We start from the raw sequence: 17,017 nt of genomic DNA, 5'->3' as shown, positions 1-17,017 counted from the left end.
GAACCCACTCTGAAGCAGAGTATTTCTTCAGGTCAAACATCTCCAGGTCTTGTCCTGAGGACAGTAATATGAAGCCAAGAGCTGACCACTGAGCAGGGGAGAGACTTTCTGTTGTCAATCTTCCAGATCTGAGGTTCTGTTGAACCTCCTGGACCAGTGAGCTATCGTTCAGCTCGTTCAGACAGTGGAACAGGTTGATGATTCTCTCTGAGGACAGATTCTCTCCAATCTTCTCCTTGATGTAGCCAATGATTTCCTGATTGGGCTCTGAGCTGCCTTCACCGTTAATTAGACCTCGTAGAAGAGCCTGATTGGTCGGCAGAGAAAGACCCAAAAGGAACCGCAGGAACAGGTCCAGGTGTCCTTTTTCACTTTGCAAGGCCTCGTCCACCGCACACTGGTAAAAATCAACCTGTTTGATTTTGGTGTTGGAACAGTTTAGAGCGTAAATAACGTAAAAAGGTTGTTTTTTCTGACAGTATGTTGGTGCCAGAAATGGTGAATTTCAAATGTGCATGAAGAGCAGCGAGAAACTCCTGAACACTCAGATGGACAAAGCAGAACACCTCCTCCTTGAACAGTCCTCGCTCCCTTCTGAACATCTGCGTGAACACTCCTGAGTAGGCATCAGCCGACCTGACGGTGATGCCACAGTCTCTTAGATCGGACTCGTAGAAGATCACATTGCCTTTCTGCAGTTGTTCAAATGCCAGCTTTGCCAGAATTGGAATCATCTCACAGCTCTCTGGACTCCATTGTGGACCTTTCCCGTCTCCTCTCTTGTTTTTCGGTGAGAACTGAACAACCAGGAAGGAGATGTACATCGCTGTGAGAGTCTTGGGCAGCTCTTCTCGCATCTTCAACACATCCTCAAAAACCTTTGCAGTGACCCAGCAGAAGATTGGGATGTGACACATGATATGGAGGCTTCGAGATGCCTTGATGTGAGAGATGATCCTGCACGCCTGCTCCTCCTCCTTGAACTTCCTCCTAAAGTACTCTTCCTTCTGCACGTCAGTAAACCCTCGCACCTCTGTCCTCATGTCCACAAAATCCGGATGGATCTGATTGGCTGCCGCGGGCCTCGTGGTTATCCAGAGTCGAGCGGAGGGGAGAAGACTTCTGTTAATGAGGTTTGTGAGCAGGACCTCCACCGAGCACGGTGCCTTCACATCTATATCCGCCTCCTGGAATTCATTGGTTCTGGTGTCCATTTCTAGTCGGCTCTCATCCAGCCCATCCAAGATAAACAGAAGCTTGAATTTACAATTGTCAAAATTGGCGTCTCCTGATGACTGCAGAGCTGTAAAGATGCTGTTAAGAGCCTCTATTTGAATGGCCCTGGACTCTTGGATGCACTTATGAGTGAGTTCAGCCAAGGATAGGCGTGCCCCCTCAACAGGTTCAGCTGGCGAAAGGTGAACGGCAATATGAGATGCACGTCTTGATTGGCTCGTTGTTCTGCCCAGTCCAACACAAACTTGCGGATTAGAAAGGTTTTGCCAATTCCTGCATTTCCGCTGGTCAGAACAGTTCTTATGGGTTTATATTTCCCAGCTGGAGGTGTAAACAGGTCACTGGGACTAATGGGTTGTTCTGTGTCTGAAGGGTTCCCAACCATGTCAATCTGAGTGACCTCGTGCTGAGCATTGATGTGTATGTCGCCACCGGTGGTGACGTACAGCTGTGTGTAGACGTCGTCCAGCCGTTGCTCGTCTGCCTTCTCATCGCAGCCTTCCTGCACACACATAAACTTGCTCCTCAGGTTTGACTGAAGGTTTGATTGATAAGAGCCGATGGGGACGTGTTCACATGTGGGACCTTAAAGCAAAATATACATGCACATGTGTTAGTCGATATATTCAGCAGATATGAATATATATATATTTATTCCAGAGTGCTTTGAGCTGATGTTTTACAGTTTATCTTCTTCTCAGGTCCAGTTGGGCTTCACATTTCAAAAAGACAAGAACAGCATCACTGGAGTAAAACAATCCCAAAAACTTAAGTAAAGAACTCAGAAGAGCTTTTAAAGCAGGTACGACTGGAATTCTTTCAGACTGACGCTGCAGCAATTTGCTGTTGATGCTGCTGTTGAGATCTGACGCTCAAAGTTTCAGACTGGATCAAGTTTCACTGATTCCAGATCAGGAAAAAACAATGAAAGTGGTGGCGGGTCTCAGCAGGTCCGAAGGGTTGATCATGAGTTCTGAACTTGATAGGAGACAAACCTCCATTCTAAGAAAAGACGGTGCAGCTTCATCTGGAAGGATGGGTTAACCCTAACCCTAAGCATGCCTCCTCAGTCAGACCACTTCCTGTGTGTCTTGGTAACAGTTAACTCTAAATTTAGGACATTTAATGACGTTAGTGGTTATGATGGTCACTCTATCCATGCCTTTATTACACCTCTATCCATGCCTTTATTACACCTCTATCCATGCCTTTATTACACCTCTATCCATGCCTTTATTACACCTCTATCCATGCCTTTATTACACCTCTATCCATGCCTTTATTACACCTCTATCCATGCCTTTATTACACCTCTATCCATGCCTTTATTACACCTCTATCCATGCCTTTATTACACCTCTATCCATGCCTTTATACACCTCTATCCATGCCTTTATTACACCTCTATCCATGCCTTTTTACACCTCTATCCATGCCTTAATTACACCTCCATCCATGCCTTTATTACATCTCCGTCCATGCCTTTATTACACCTCTATCATGCCTTTATTACACCTCTATCCATGCCTTTATTACACTTCTACCATGCCTTTATTACACCTCTGTCCATGCCTTTATTACACCTCTGTCCATGCCTTTATACACCTCTATCCATGCCTTTATTACACTTCTACCCATGCCTTTATTACACCTCTGTCCATGCCTTTATTACACCTTTGTCCATGCCTTTATCACCTCTATCCATGCCTTTATACACCTCTATCATGCCTTTTTACACCTCTATCATGCCTTTATTACACCTCTATCCATGCCTTTATTACACTTCTACCCATGCCTTTATTACACCTCTATCCATGCCTTTATTACACCTCTATCCATGCCTTTATTACACCTCTATCCATGCCTTTATTACACCTCCATCCATGCCTTTATTACACCTCCATCCATGCCTTTATACACCTCTATCCATGCCTTTATACCACCTCTATCCATTCCTTTATTACACCTCTATCCATGCCTTTATTACACCTCTATCCATGCCTTTCTAACACCTCTATCCATGCCTTATTACACCTCTATCCATGCCTTATTACACCTCTATCCATGCCTTATCACACCTCTATCCATGCCTTTATTACACCTCTATCCATGCCTTTATCACACTGTATCCATGCCTTTATTACACCTCTATCCATGCCTTTATACCACCTCTATCCATGCCTTATTACACTCTATCCATGCCTTTATTACACCTCCATCCATGCCTTATTACACCTCTATCCATGCCTTTATTACACCTCTATCCATGCCTTTATTACAGCTCCATCCATGCCTTTATTACCCCTGTATCCATGCCTTTATTACACCTCTATCCATGCCTTTATTACAGCATGGCCGTCTGTCCTCTCCTGCCGTTCCCATATTCTCCTACATAAATGCACATATTGCCGGTCTTGGTTTTCTCTGGTCTTGCTGATCCTGGATTCGCTCCATCAGGACCCGGAGGATGAAGGTGGGCCACATCTCTGATGAGGACGTCTGAAGATGCACCTGGACCTGGTATATTACTGTTAATGCTGATGTGCTCTGTGCACGTGGCCTCTGCTGCACGTCTGCCCGTCCCAGGGAGACGGATCCCTCAGCTGTGGATCTCCTCCAGGTTTCTCCAGGTTTTTCCTGACCTGGTTTGAGGGCCTAAGGACGGAGGAGGTCACACCTGTGCTGCCTGTAAAGTCCTCTGATGCAGCAATCTGGTGATTTTGGGCCTCAGGGCGGCTGATCGGCTCCCGGAGGCACCAGAATCTCAGCAGAACCACCTGGAGTGCGGCTCCTAAATCATGAAGCCATCTGCCATCGGACGTTAGACAGCCCCCTTTACTCCACATCTTTAAAAGCCATCTCAAAATGCACCTTGGTCCGGCTATGAGACTTTGATCCCGCTTTTATTGTTTGTGTTGGTTTTTTTCCGTGTTCATTTGTACCTATTTTTATCTGAGCTACTTTATAATTGTAATGATTGCTTTTAAAGTGCTTCATGAATATCATCATTAAACAACTCTGGATGTTTTACCCGACGTGTTTTGAGCTTTCTTTCTCCGTTCAACACTTTATTCTCAATGTTAAGTGTTATTATTTGATAACGCCCTTACCCTATTGATTACGGTACCTTTATTTTGTTGTATCATACAATGTTTATGTCACCTGTAGGATGTGACGACGTTGCTCCTTGTATGTTCCGGTTAAGAGCGCGGGAAGCTGAGTAGTTCCTGTTCCTATAATAAAGATTATACCACCTGGCTAAAGTCACTGAAGGGATTCGCTTGCTTATGCTCCACTACGCATAGATGCTGTGCAGCTGAAGAGAATTAGTTTATCTTGTTAGCATCTTTTATATTAGCATGTGTTATACGATAATTTTTGTTTATGTTACAGTTAGTTAGAAGTTAGGAATACTATATAATCTTTAGTAGGAATACACATAAGCAAGTCAGTTTACCCTTCTTTGACATGAATACTGCTTAGACAGTTGGAGACAGTCAGACGGAAAGTGGTAGACCCCCATTGTAAAACGTGACAGAATAGTTTACTGGTGGGATAAGTTCCTCGGCAGGAATGACCTCTGACCTGGCCATCTGGGAAGATAATGGAGAAGAAGGACTGCACCAACACCAAATGAGGCAGGAAGAAGAAGATGAAGTCACCCAAGAAGAAGGACTGGATTGGACTGAATTAGCATCAATAATTACATATGTCTTTCTATATAAACTGGGCCAAGGGATAGTTAGGTCGTCAGACCTCATGCCCTGACAATTGACTTTGTTGTTGCTAGGGTTATGAACTGGCCCAGAGCTCTGATATTTGTATCTTGAATTGGTTCTATTTGCTAAATACATTTTGAAATTGACATTTGTTTACTTGAAGTCTTCATTTAAAGAACACGCGGATTGGCAGTGACACACGAGAGGTACTGCGATCCAACACAGCAAAACTGACCACCTTGACAGTTTATGGGCCCAGGCTATGTTGGACACAAGGATAGCATTCGGAACTGTCGGAAGAAGTGAACAAGACGGAATAACACGGAGCTTCGGTGGACAACTTGGAGATAAGTGAGTCAAAACTCGAATGAAGTTTTCCCCGATATATTACGCTGAAATGGCTAACAGAACCGCAACCCCAGCTCCGCAACTAGTTTTTGATGGCTTAGAAGAAAGATACGACCAATGGGAAACGAGGTTCTTGGGTCACCTGCACATTTTAAAATTAAAGAGACCCTTTTGACAACGTTATATGGCGGACAATGAGGAGCAAGCTGAAGGAGGAAAAATGCTGACCGTTATACTGAGTTAATCAGGCTAATAGACGATAAAAACCTGTCCATCATAAGACACGAAGCAGCTGATGATGGAGGGAAAGCCCTGAAAATATTGAGGGAACATTACTCCCAAAAAAGCAAACCAGGATTATTATTCTATACACATCACTGACCACCAGTTACAAATGAAAGATGGTGAGAATGTAACTAATTATATAATCAAAGCTGAAAATATAATAATGGCTTTGAAAGATGCAGGTGAAGTCTTGAGTGATGGACTGAATTGTAGCCATGGTACTTAATGGACTACCTGATTCATTTAAACCCCTCGCAGTCCATGTAACACAGAACGAGGAGAATGTTACATTTGCTGACTTTAAGAGAAGACTATGAGTTTATGAAGAGAGTGAGAAAATGAATAAGGCAGAGTCTACAGATAATGTGACGAAGACACATGTGAAAGAAGGAAACGGACCCCCCAAGGCATACACCAGCAACAAAAGGATGAAGATGCCAATGTAAAGTGCTACAGGTGTGGAATAAAGGCCACAAGGCAAGGAAGTGCAATAGATAAGTGTGGTGTGGCTACTGTAAGAGTAACACACACCAACAATCCTTGTGCAAGAAAAAGGGGGACAAGACGGTGCCAGGAAGTTCGTAGAGGAACAAGACAATGACAAAGAAGACTTTTTCTTCACGGCTCAAGACAAAAAGGATGAAAGACCACCAGCCTGTGTGAAGATAAAGGGCATCATGGTAGATGGGGGTGCGACATCCCACATCGTTAATGACATTAGGAAGTTTGAGAGCTTCAATGACACTTTCCAACCTGACTCACACTCAGTGCAGTTAGTCGACGGAACAAAGTTCAGAGGAATAGCACAAAGAAGAGGAACGGCGACAATCTGCCTACTTGACAACGCTGGACAACAGCACAGAGCACATCTAAGAGAGGATTTATACACCCCTACATACCGCATGACATCTTTTCTGTGGCAAGGACCACAAATGGAGCAGCGACAATCACCTTCCAAAAGGGGGACAGCCGAATGGTCACCAGGAACGGTAACAGATTTGACATCCACCAGAGTGGTAACTTGTATTACTTGTCATCAAAAGAAGACAATGTCGACCAATGTAAAGTATGTCATGATGCTCAAACCTGGCATGAAATACTAGGTCATTGTAATTACGATGACGACAAAAGTTATAAGGTCTTGTGAAAGGGATGGCGATGAAGGGAAGTGTAGTCAGACAGACACAATTATGTGAAGTGTGCACAAGGGAAAATTCACCCAGACAAGAAACAAAGAACCTAGTACAAAGGATAAAACCCTTAGAGTTAGTTTACACTGATCTAGCAGGTCCCATGCAAACACCTAGCATAGAGGGGTACAGATATGCCCAATCTTTTACAGATGATTTTCAGGTACCATGATGATATATTTTCTAAAAGCTAAAGTGATGCAGTGCAAGCAACGGAGTGTTTCTTGGCAGATGTAGCTCCATATGGAGAGGTCCGATGTATTCGATCTGATAATGGCACAGAATACACAAGTAAAGACTTCCAGACACTATTAATTAAGAATAGAATCAGACATGAAACGTCTGCACCCTATTCACCCCATCGAAATGGTACAGCAGAAAGAGGCTGACGCACCCTATATGAAATGGGCAGGTGCCTACTGTTAGAAAGTAACTGACCAAATACACTTTGGAACTATGCTGTACAGACAGCTGCTAATGTTAGAAACAGATGCTACAGTAGGCGAACAAAGAAAATGCCATACGAGCTATTTACAGGAAAAGAACCAAACATAGCTAAAATGCAAAAATTTGGATCACTATGCTATGCCTACAAACACTTAGACAAAGGGAAATTAGACTCTAAGTGTGAGCAGGGTATTTTTGTGGGCTATGATAAAAACAGCCCAGCGTACCTGGTGTATTATCCAGAGAAAGAAAAGGTTCAGAAACACAGATTGGTGAAGTTCACAACCAAGACTGGAACGGAAAAAAGAAACACAGAATTGTGAGTCATACATTAGGTATAGTGATTGGGAGCTGCACCCCAAGGTCAATGATAAAAGGGAAATTTATGTTGATGACAAGGACAAAAATGTATTATGTCAATATATACCAATGATGGTGCTGAGCCCTTACCTGAACAGACTGAGAGCACACAGCCAGGTACAACCATTGAGACTGTACAAAGAAGAAACCCACCATCATACATGTTTATGTCACCTGTAGAACGTGACGTTGTTGCTCCTTATATGTTCTGGTTAAGAGCGCGGGAAGCTGAGTAGTTCCTGTTCCTATAATAAAGATTATACCACCTGGCTAAAGTCAATGAAGGGATTCGCTTGCTTATTCTCCACTACGCATAGATGCTGTGCAGCAAAACTGACCACCTTGACACTCAGCAACACTGATAACCAACTAGAGAAACAGTTTAACCTTTGACCTCAAGATTCAAGATTCAAGAGTACTTTATTGATCCCTTTAGGGGGTGTCCATCAGGGAAATTAGCATCTCCAAAGAAACGTACAGCACTGTACAAAATTTCCCACCACCATTACACCCCATCAAACCTATTAAAGATAATAAAAATATAAAAATAAGAAATAAATAGAATAAATTAAAAATAGAATATGAATATAAATATAAAACTATAAAAATGTTCCAGTTCTCCTGTTGGCCCTCCTCCCCCCCTGTGAGGAGTTGAACAGCCTGATGGCTCAGGGGATGAATGAGTTCCCCAGTCTGTTGGTCCTGAACTCGCCTGCATTAAAGGCTTTAGAACAGAAACTGAAACAAGCGTCACTGACCTGTTGGATCTGAACTGACAGCTGAAAGATTTTGCAGAATGTCGTTCCGAGGTATCTTCTCTAAAATCTTCTTGGTGACTTCCACGGCTCCTTGATCTTTGTTAGCCTTCACCATCAAAGGCACAACGACCGTCCTCTCTCTGGTCTCTAGTTGGTAGTTTTTAACCGGGTTGAAGCCTCCCATGATTCCAGAATCTTTCAGGTAAAATTTGAATTTAGCGAATTCTTCCTCAGTTAAATTCTCCAGAACATTCAGCAGGGTCTCTTGGGCCATTGTAGCGTCCTGCTGGCAGTAGACCTGCAATCAAGTGAGTGAAGGAACATTTCAGGAGTGAACTACACACCTTCTCTTTAGAGCAGGAGTGCTCATTACGTCGATCCCGATCTACCGGTCGATCGAGATCTACCGGTCGGTCGATCGCGGCGTGACATTTAAAAATATCAGCCTATCATTCGTCCCGTCACGTGATTGACATACAGGGCAGCCAATCAGAAGCGCTAAACTATTCAGCCAATTACCTCTGATTTTAAGCCACCGCTAAAGCTGCTGGTCATCAAAATGACTGAGGCAGCGGGACCAAGTAAGAAGACAAAAACAGATCACTTTCATATGGGCCAGTGCAAACATCTACTTTCTACATGAAGATGATGAAGTCCAAAAAGCGTTGACTGATGAACATCTGGAGTGTGGGTGAGGCTGTCAGCAGCTACGGTCCCTGTGCCTCCCTGGCTGGTTCAGTTCAGTGCACGTCAGCAAAGTGAACTTAGGTAATTACAAAAAAGGTTAATAGCTAATTATGTGTGTTTTGCCATATTGGCTCGTTCAGTTAAGCAAAGTACATCAACTGTACATACAAATAATCCTCAATACATTTGAAAATAATTAATGTTTTGCATTTTTGTGGTGGGTAGATCACTTTGACTTGGTCATTTTGTAAGTAGCTCGCATGCTGAAAAAGTGTGAGCACCCTGATTTAGAGTCTCTGTCCCCAAACACCATCGTACAGGAGATGGTTTAAAGGTTGAATGAGTCATTAACGATGGTCCAAAGTTGGTTGTCAGTAACGGGACAGGAAATCAGACAGAGAGAGGAGCAACGATAGTTGTGGGGGAGCAGATCACAGAAAGCTGTTTTGATCATTTTCTGGATGAACCCATCAACCTTCTCTCTCAAAGCTGCTTTAGTCACATGGGGCCCAAACGCACCTCCCAAATGTGAGACCCCTTAACTCTGAACTCTTTATTTTGAAATGGCAACTAACTTGAATTGGTTTAGTTGGCTGATGGAACTGCTCCAAGTGACATTTGACAGGCCAACGACCGGGACTGGGACAGCCCATAATACCCATATTAGTAACGTGGACCAACGAAAGGGGACAAAAGCCAAAGTTTCAGAATCAGCCTAAAGAAACATATGACAGAAGACATCAAAGACTTTAGGAACAAAGGCAGCGCATGTGCCATCGAGCTGCATCTTTCCAGGGTCGTGATTAGTAGCAGGTTCTGATACAGTAGCACAGATCATCAAAGAACACGAGCACGTTGTCTAGAATCAAAGAAAAGAACAAAGCTGCATGAAACAGTTGTGATCAGGGCGACTCAAGTAGTTCTGAGGGATCTGGAGACAAGGCGGCATTGTTGATGACAAACAGGAACAAACAAAAACATCGATCTGATATTGATATTAGAATGGACAGCACACACACCACCACACACACACACCACACACACCACACAAACACCACTCATACAGCACACACACCACACCACACAAACACACACACACTCACACCCACACACACACACACACACACACCACTCATACACTTACTCACACACACCACACACACACACACACACCACTCATACACTCACTCACACACACACACACAACTCATACAGCACACACACACCACACTCTCACTCACACACACACCCCCACTCCTACACTCACACACACACACACAACACCCCCACACACCACACACACACCACTCCTACTCCACACACTAACCCACACTCCACACACAACACCACACACCCACACCATACCACTCCTACACTCACTCACCCACACACTCACAACTCACACACCCCCAACTCATACACTCACTCCACCACACACACACACACACACACACACAACACACCACTCATACTCACTCACTCCACACACTCACACCCACCACTCACACATTCACTCACACCTCCCACACACACTCACCCACACACCACACCCAGAACCCCCACTCACACACACACCACACCCCCCACCTCACTCACCACCCCACCTCCACACACTCACCCCCACACAACCCTAACGCAACCCCCCTCATCCACCTCACCACTCACAACACCCCAACTCCACCCCACCCACACCCTCACACCCCCACACACCCCTCACCCACCCCCACACCTCACCACTCACGGCACCTCCCACACCTCCCACACCCCCACACACACCACTCCCCCCCACCCTCCCCACGCACCCTCCACACACCTCACACACCCTCCCCCCCACCACACACACACACCCACACACTCACTCCACACTCATACCCCACACTCACCCACACACACACACACACACCCACTCCACACTCACACCCACACAGACCCCTCACCTCACCCTCACGCACACCACACACACACCCCACACACACACTCCCCACTCACCCACACTCCACACACCACACCCTCCTACCCTCACTCACACACACACACCCCCCTCATACCCCTCCACCCCTCCCCCTCCCCACCACACCCACCACTCACACACCCACCACACACACCCACACCTCCACCCTACACCCTCCTCACACACACACTCACACAGTCACTCCACACACTCACACTCACCCACACACAGACACCACACACATCACCACTCCACACACACCACCCAGTCACACCCACACCCATACTCACACACACACACTCACACACACACACACCACTCACACACTCAGTAGCAGTAAAATTCCACCACCATGACCCAAACACACTCCGCTCTGCCGTCGACAGTTTTGAACAGCTTCATGTCGCCGTCGGCGCCACCCTGAATGAAACGGTTCCGTTCTAGAGCGACGCCACCAAGACGGTTACCTGAGGCAGGTGTAGCGGGTCCATGCTGTCGGGTCACCTGTTCTTCAGCCCCATCAAGGCTGTGGAGGACACAGTGGTGACGCTGGTCACATCACCAGGTGTCTCACACAGAAACTCTTCAAAGCCCTCACAGATGTTCACGCTCCGCTCTAGATGGGACGGCGTGCCCTCACCGTGGGGGCGGAGCGGCACAGCGTTGAGACGGGTGGAGGCTGCCGACTGTGGACGCCCTCTCGCCGTGGGGGCGGAGCGGCACAGCGTCGAGACGGGCGGAGGCCGCAGACCGCGGACGCCCTCACCATGGGGGCGGAGCGGCACAGCGTTGAGACGGGTGGAGGCCGCAGACCGCGGACGCCCTCACCATGGGGGCAGAGCGGCACAGCGTTGAGACGGGTGGACGCCGTCACCATGGGGGCGGAGCGGCACAGCGTTGAGACGGGCGGAGGCCGCAGACCGCGGAGGCCCTCACCGTGGGGGCGGAGCGGCACGGCGTTGAGACGGGTGGAGGCTGCCGACCGCGGACGCCCTCGCCCTGGGGGCGGAGCGGCATGGCGTTGAGACGGGTGGAGGCCGCAGACCGCGGAGGCCCTCGCCGTGGGGGCGGAGCGGCACGGCGTTGAGACGGGTGGACGCTGCAGACCGTGGACGCCCTCGCCGTGGGGGCGGAGCGGCACGGCGTTGAGACGGGTGGACGCAGCAGACCGTGGACGCCCTCGCCATCGGGGCGGAGCGGCACGGCGTTGAGACGGGTGGAGGCCGCAGACCGCGGACGCCCTCGCCATCGGGGCGGAGCGGCACAGCGTTGAGACGGTTGGAGGTCGCAGACCGCGGACGCCCTCGCCATCGGGGCGGAGCGGCACAGCGCGTGAGACGGGTGGAGGCTGCAGACCGTGGACGCCATCACCATGGGGGCGGAGCGGCACAGCGTTGAGACGGGTGGAGGCTGCAGGCCGCGGACGCCCTCGCCGTGGGGGCGGAGCGGCACAGCCGTGCGCTACAGTGCACACTCGTGCAGCCATGTTCTATTGTGGGGGCACGACCTGATTTTTCTATTGATTCTCCTAACAGGAGCAGCCGTTGATCAATAGTCTAAATATCAATGGCCTGTTTTCAGCCTGTGAAGCTGTTAATGATGCTGTGAGAGGAAGGAAGGCCTCACTGATGCATTTAGTTCTAACTATATATTCAGCCGTATATGTAGAATACTCATCTTTACTGCACCAGAGCTACGATGGCTGAACATCTCAGACGTGCTCCACAATCCACTGTGATCCAGTTTATTTCTGATTCCTGCTTCATTGGAATTGTGGTCAAAAATCCCGGACTGCTTTTGTGTCGTCTTTAGTCACGAGTCCGGTGCTGTTCTAGACCTTCACCCCCCCCCCCACCCCCCCCCCCCCCCCCCCCCCCCCACATGGCCGTGATCAGCACGACAGTTAAAAACATAAATATTGGAATATCAGAAATGTCCTCTTGACAACATGCAGATGCTGTTTCCTCTTTATTGTGATTCATCATGAGACTATTTTTAAGTCAAGGGCGACTCTGAAGATGCTTGTTTTTTAGAATACAGATTTATACTGATGATCACAGTTGTGTTATATGGTGCCTACAACATTTGCTCCACTAGATGGCAGCCTTTCCAGAGCTCTATGATTATTTAGCTGGCTGTGGAATAACATTCTAAACACCCCATAGTTCACGCTTGGACAATTCAGACCCTTAAAAATGTATCTGAGTGAGAATTGACATTGCTTTTCTGATGTTGGATGTTAATTTTGTCTCTTGTGAGACATCTGTGAGTTCTCGTGGTGATCATGAAGGATGAGGCCAACTTGGCTGAGTTGCTTTGGAAAAAGAAGTTTAATCTCACCAGGAAAATTAAAAATAAAGGACAAAGGTGTAGAAAAACAGCCAGTTTTCCTAGGATCACGTTGCTCTCTCCTCACAACCTGTGAAATCAGCAATAGGAAAGATGAGGTTGGTTGGACAGACGGGACCTTCATGATGAACATCCAGCAGTCTAGAACTCATATTCAGGCCGTGAGCTCAACCCTCGTGTTTCTTCAGACGGAAGCTTCTCCTGCGTTCGAACACAAATGCACCGAGGAACCGGGCGAGAACCAAGACCCACTAAAGCCAAGGCCAAAGCCGGGGAACAGCGGTTCAGTGAATGTGGTTTTGAAGGTATAGAGGTGGACCGGGGTGTCGGTGGTGAATCTGTAGAAGGTCACAGTGCCAGCGGGGTAGTTCACAAAGACGGCGACTCTCCGAGGACCAGTGGATGAGAAGTGGGGGAGGGCAACCCTTTTGTCATCGTGGAGGACAGAGTAACCTCTGTCAGTACACACAAGGCTCCAAGACTGCTGATTCCTTCCAAACTGGCATTGGAAACTGCTTCCATGTCTCCGGATCTTTTTGTATGCCACAGAAATGTGAACCCGTCCTGACCACTCCACCTCCCAGTAACAGCGACCAGTTAGGCTGTTGCTACACAACAGCTGGGGACAGTCCTGAAACCTCTCTGGATGGTCTGGATATTGTTGGTCCTTGGCCACTGCCCTCATCACCCTGTTGTTGGACACTTGGATTGACCTGTGGACGGTGTTGGTGTCCACGCTGAGCTCACAGTGATCTAAAAGGAGAGAGGAGGAACCAGGAACCAGCTCATGAAACACAACTGAGTCCACTAACTGCTGCTTTTTTCAGAGCGTGACGTGCTGACGCATCAAGTTGATCACTTACACTTCTTCAGACCACTCTTAAGTCTCTCTTTCCCACAATGGTCCAGTCTGGATTGGGAGAAGACACAGAGGAAATGAAATCCAAGGCAGGACAGAGGTTCAACAGATGCCCCCTCACCTTGAGCTCTACACTGTTCGTCCCTGACTTTGGGTCTGCCTGAACCGGTTTGCTCTTGATTCGGTTTGTGAACCTCAGAGCTGGATTTGTGACATCTCTCCATATGCCAACGTCATGGAGGAGGACTTTGCCTATTTCTCTCTAAGGATTCCCTCCCAGGCAGTGGCTGCAGCCCAGATGGTTGTGCTGGCACACACCTGATCTTTTTGTATCTCTGACGTGACCCTTTTATTCTCCCTTATGTGGGTTCTCATACCCTGAAGGTCCAGAAAGCATCACATCTCTCTGCTCAGAGGTGGTTCAGATCTCACAATGTGCTGCTTGAACCACCGAACGTCTGGAAGGTCTCCATGCTCATCAATAAATAGTATCAGGTCTTCATTTTAGGGAGGGTGTTTGCATCTACCTGAGAACCTCCAGGCTCAACTCTGGATCCTCCAGAACAGCAGAGAGCTGCTTCGTTCCAACATCTCCAGGATGGTTGAAGCTCAGGTCCAGTTCTTTTAGATGGGTTGGGTTGGACCTCAACGCTGAGGCCAGAGAAGAACATCCTTCTGCTGTGATGAGACAGCCCGATACCCTGCATGCAAGCACATCCACCACACACACACACACACACACACACACACACACACACACACACACACACACATTCCTCACTAATTAACAGCTCATTTATGCAAAGTTCTGGGTCGGGTGTCGGGGCCTGGACCTGACTGGGGAGCGAAGCACAGGAACCAGAACCAGACTAAGTCATTTTAAAAGCTGTGGGAGTGAACAGTGGTCGGCTGGTCGGCATTTTTGGTAAAGATATTTCCTCTTTTGGAAGATAACCAAAATTTCAAGCTGCCATTTAGAAAAACTGATGATGCTGATAAGGAGCACTAACCTGAGGATCTCCACCGGCAGTTTGGACTCTTCAGACCACAGAGAGCTCGTTCAGCCCTGAATCCCTCAGCTCATTGTCAATCAGGTCCAGCTCTAGCAGACTAGAGGAGGAGGCGCTGAGGACGGGGGACAGAGCTTCACAACTCCTCTCCGTCAGATTGCAGTCACTCAACCTGAAAAAAGAAAAGAAGAAGAAAGCAGGAAATCCTTCTGGTTCTCTCCTGCACAATCAGGGACGCAGGCTTACTTCTTTAGTTGACCTTTATGAGGACGGAAGGTGCAATGATACGGAATGAAATCAGTTCTTGGAGTAACTACTGCGACTGCCTAAAACGCTGCCAGATGTGATGCGTGTTGCTGAACACCTACAGACACCTGCAGACACCTGCAGAACACCTGCAGACACCCGCAGACACCTGCAGACACCCGCAGAACACCTGCAGACACCTGCAGACACCTGCAGAACACCTGCAGACACCTGCAGAACACCTGCAGACACCTGCAGAACACCTGCAGACACCTGCAGAACACCTGCAGACACATGCAGACACCTGCAGACACCCGCAGACACCTGCAGACATATGCAGAACACCTGCAGAACACCTGCAGACACTGCAGAACACCTGCAGACACCTGCAGAACACCTGCAGAACACCTGCAGATACCTGCAGACACCTGCAGAACACCTGCTGAACACCTGCAGACACCTGCAGAACACCTGTAGACACCTGCAGACACCTGCAGACACCTGTAGAACACCTGCAGACACCTGCAGACCCTGCAGAACACCTGCAGACACCTGCTGAACACCTGCAGACATCTGCTGAACACCTGCAGACACCTGCAGACACCTGCAGACACCTGCAGACACCTGTAGACACCTGCAGACACTGCTGAACACCTGCAGAACACCTGCAGACACCTGAAGACACCTGCAGACACCTGCAGACACCTGCAGACACCTGCTGAACACCTGCAGACACCTGCAGACACCTGAAGACACCTGCAGACACCTGCAGACACCTGAAGACACCTGCAGACACCTGCAGACACCTGCAGACACCTGCTGAACACCTGCAGACACCTACAGAACACCTGCAGACACCTGCAGACACCTGCAGACACCTGCTGAACACCTGCAGAACACCTGCAGACACCTGCAGAACAACTGCAGAACACCTGCAGACACCTGCAGAACACCTGCAGACACCTGCTGAACACCTGCAGAACCCTGCAGACACCTGCAGAACAACTGCAGAACACCTGCAGACACTGCAGAACACTGCAGACACCTGCAGAACACCTGCAGAACACCTGCAGAACATCTGCAGAACACCCGCAGAACACCTGCAGATACCTGCAGACGCCTGCAGACACCTGCAGACACTTGCAGACACCTGTAGACACCTGCAGAACCTGCAGACACCTGCAGACACCTGCAGACACCTGTAGACACCTGCAGACACCTGCAGACACCTGTAGACACCTGCAGACACCTGCAGACACCTGTAGAACACCTGCAGACACCTGCAGACACACCTGCAGACACCTGCAGAACACCTGTAGAACACCTGCAGAACACCTGCAGACACCTGGAGACACCTGCAGACACCTGCAGAACACCTGCAGACACCTGCAGACACCTGCAGAACACCTGCAGAACACCTGCAGAACACCTGCAGACACCTGCAGACACCTGCAGAACACCTGCAGAACACTGCAGACACCTGCAGAACACCTGCAGAACCCTGCAGACACCTGCAGACACCTGCAGACACCTGCAGAACACCTGCAGAACACCTGCAGAACACTTACATGG

At 48.3% G+C, this 17,017-nt stretch overlaps 2 protein-coding genes across 4 annotated transcripts in view; both read right to left on the bottom strand.

Annotated features, from left to right (window-relative positions):
• Positions 1-17,017, bottom strand: part of LOC130525945 (NACHT, LRR and PYD domains-containing protein 12-like) — a gene marked incomplete at its 5' end in the record, with an annotated part of 88,430 nt that overhangs the window by 12,102 nt on the left and 59,311 nt on the right. The window contains one exon of the mRNA XM_057033259.1: positions 14,717-14,890. Coding sequence (XP_056889239.1) covers positions 14,717-14,890 — 174 coding nt within the window. The remainder of the gene's footprint in view (positions 1-14,716; positions 14,891-17,017) is intronic.
• On the bottom strand, positions 471-12,217 carry LOC130526036 (NACHT, LRR and PYD domains-containing protein 3-like). 3 transcript variants are annotated; one of them, XM_057033386.1, is made up of 4 exons: positions 11,449-11,605; positions 8,344-8,641; positions 7,676-7,717; positions 471-1,821 (listed from the first exon to the last, which is right to left on the bottom strand). In XM_057033386.1, exons 1-4 carry the CDS (start codon positions 11,470-11,472, stop codon positions 1,328-1,330), a joined length of 858 nt encoding a protein of 285 aa, XP_056889366.1. In that variant the 5' UTR covers positions 11,473-11,605; the 3' UTR covers positions 471-1,327. The 3 variants fall into 3 exon arrangements, with proteins under 3 accessions (XP_056889366.1, XP_056889367.1, XP_056889368.1); XM_057033388.1 differs by lacking the exon at positions 471-1,821 and adding an exon at positions 6,983-7,516 and having other exon boundaries at positions 11,449-12,217; XM_057033387.1 differs by lacking the exon at positions 7,676-7,717 and having other exon boundaries at positions 472-1,821; positions 11,449-11,600.

The sequence above is a fragment of the Takifugu flavidus genome, chromosome 5, assembly GCF_003711565.1.
Source record: "Takifugu flavidus isolate HTHZ2018 chromosome 5, ASM371156v2, whole genome shotgun sequence".
In the NCBI taxonomy this organism is placed as follows: domain Eukaryota; kingdom Metazoa; phylum Chordata; class Actinopteri; order Tetraodontiformes; family Tetraodontidae; genus Takifugu; species Takifugu flavidus.
This window is presented reverse-complemented; position numbering and strand designations above follow the sequence as displayed.

Excerpts from the sequence above, each read along its gene's own strand:
- LOC130526036 (XM_057033386.1), bottom strand. The coding sequence starts at position 11,472 with ATGGACCCGCTACACCTGCCTCAG. Across the intron at positions 8,642-11,448 it reads ACCCGCTACACCTGCCTCAG|GTCTACTGCCAGCAGGACGC; the intron begins GTAACCGTCTTG and ends ACTTGATTGCAG. Across the intron at positions 7,718-8,343 it reads TGTCAGTTCAGATCCAACAG|TCTCAATGGTTGTACCTGGC; the intron begins GTCAGTGACGCT and ends TTCTTTGTACAG.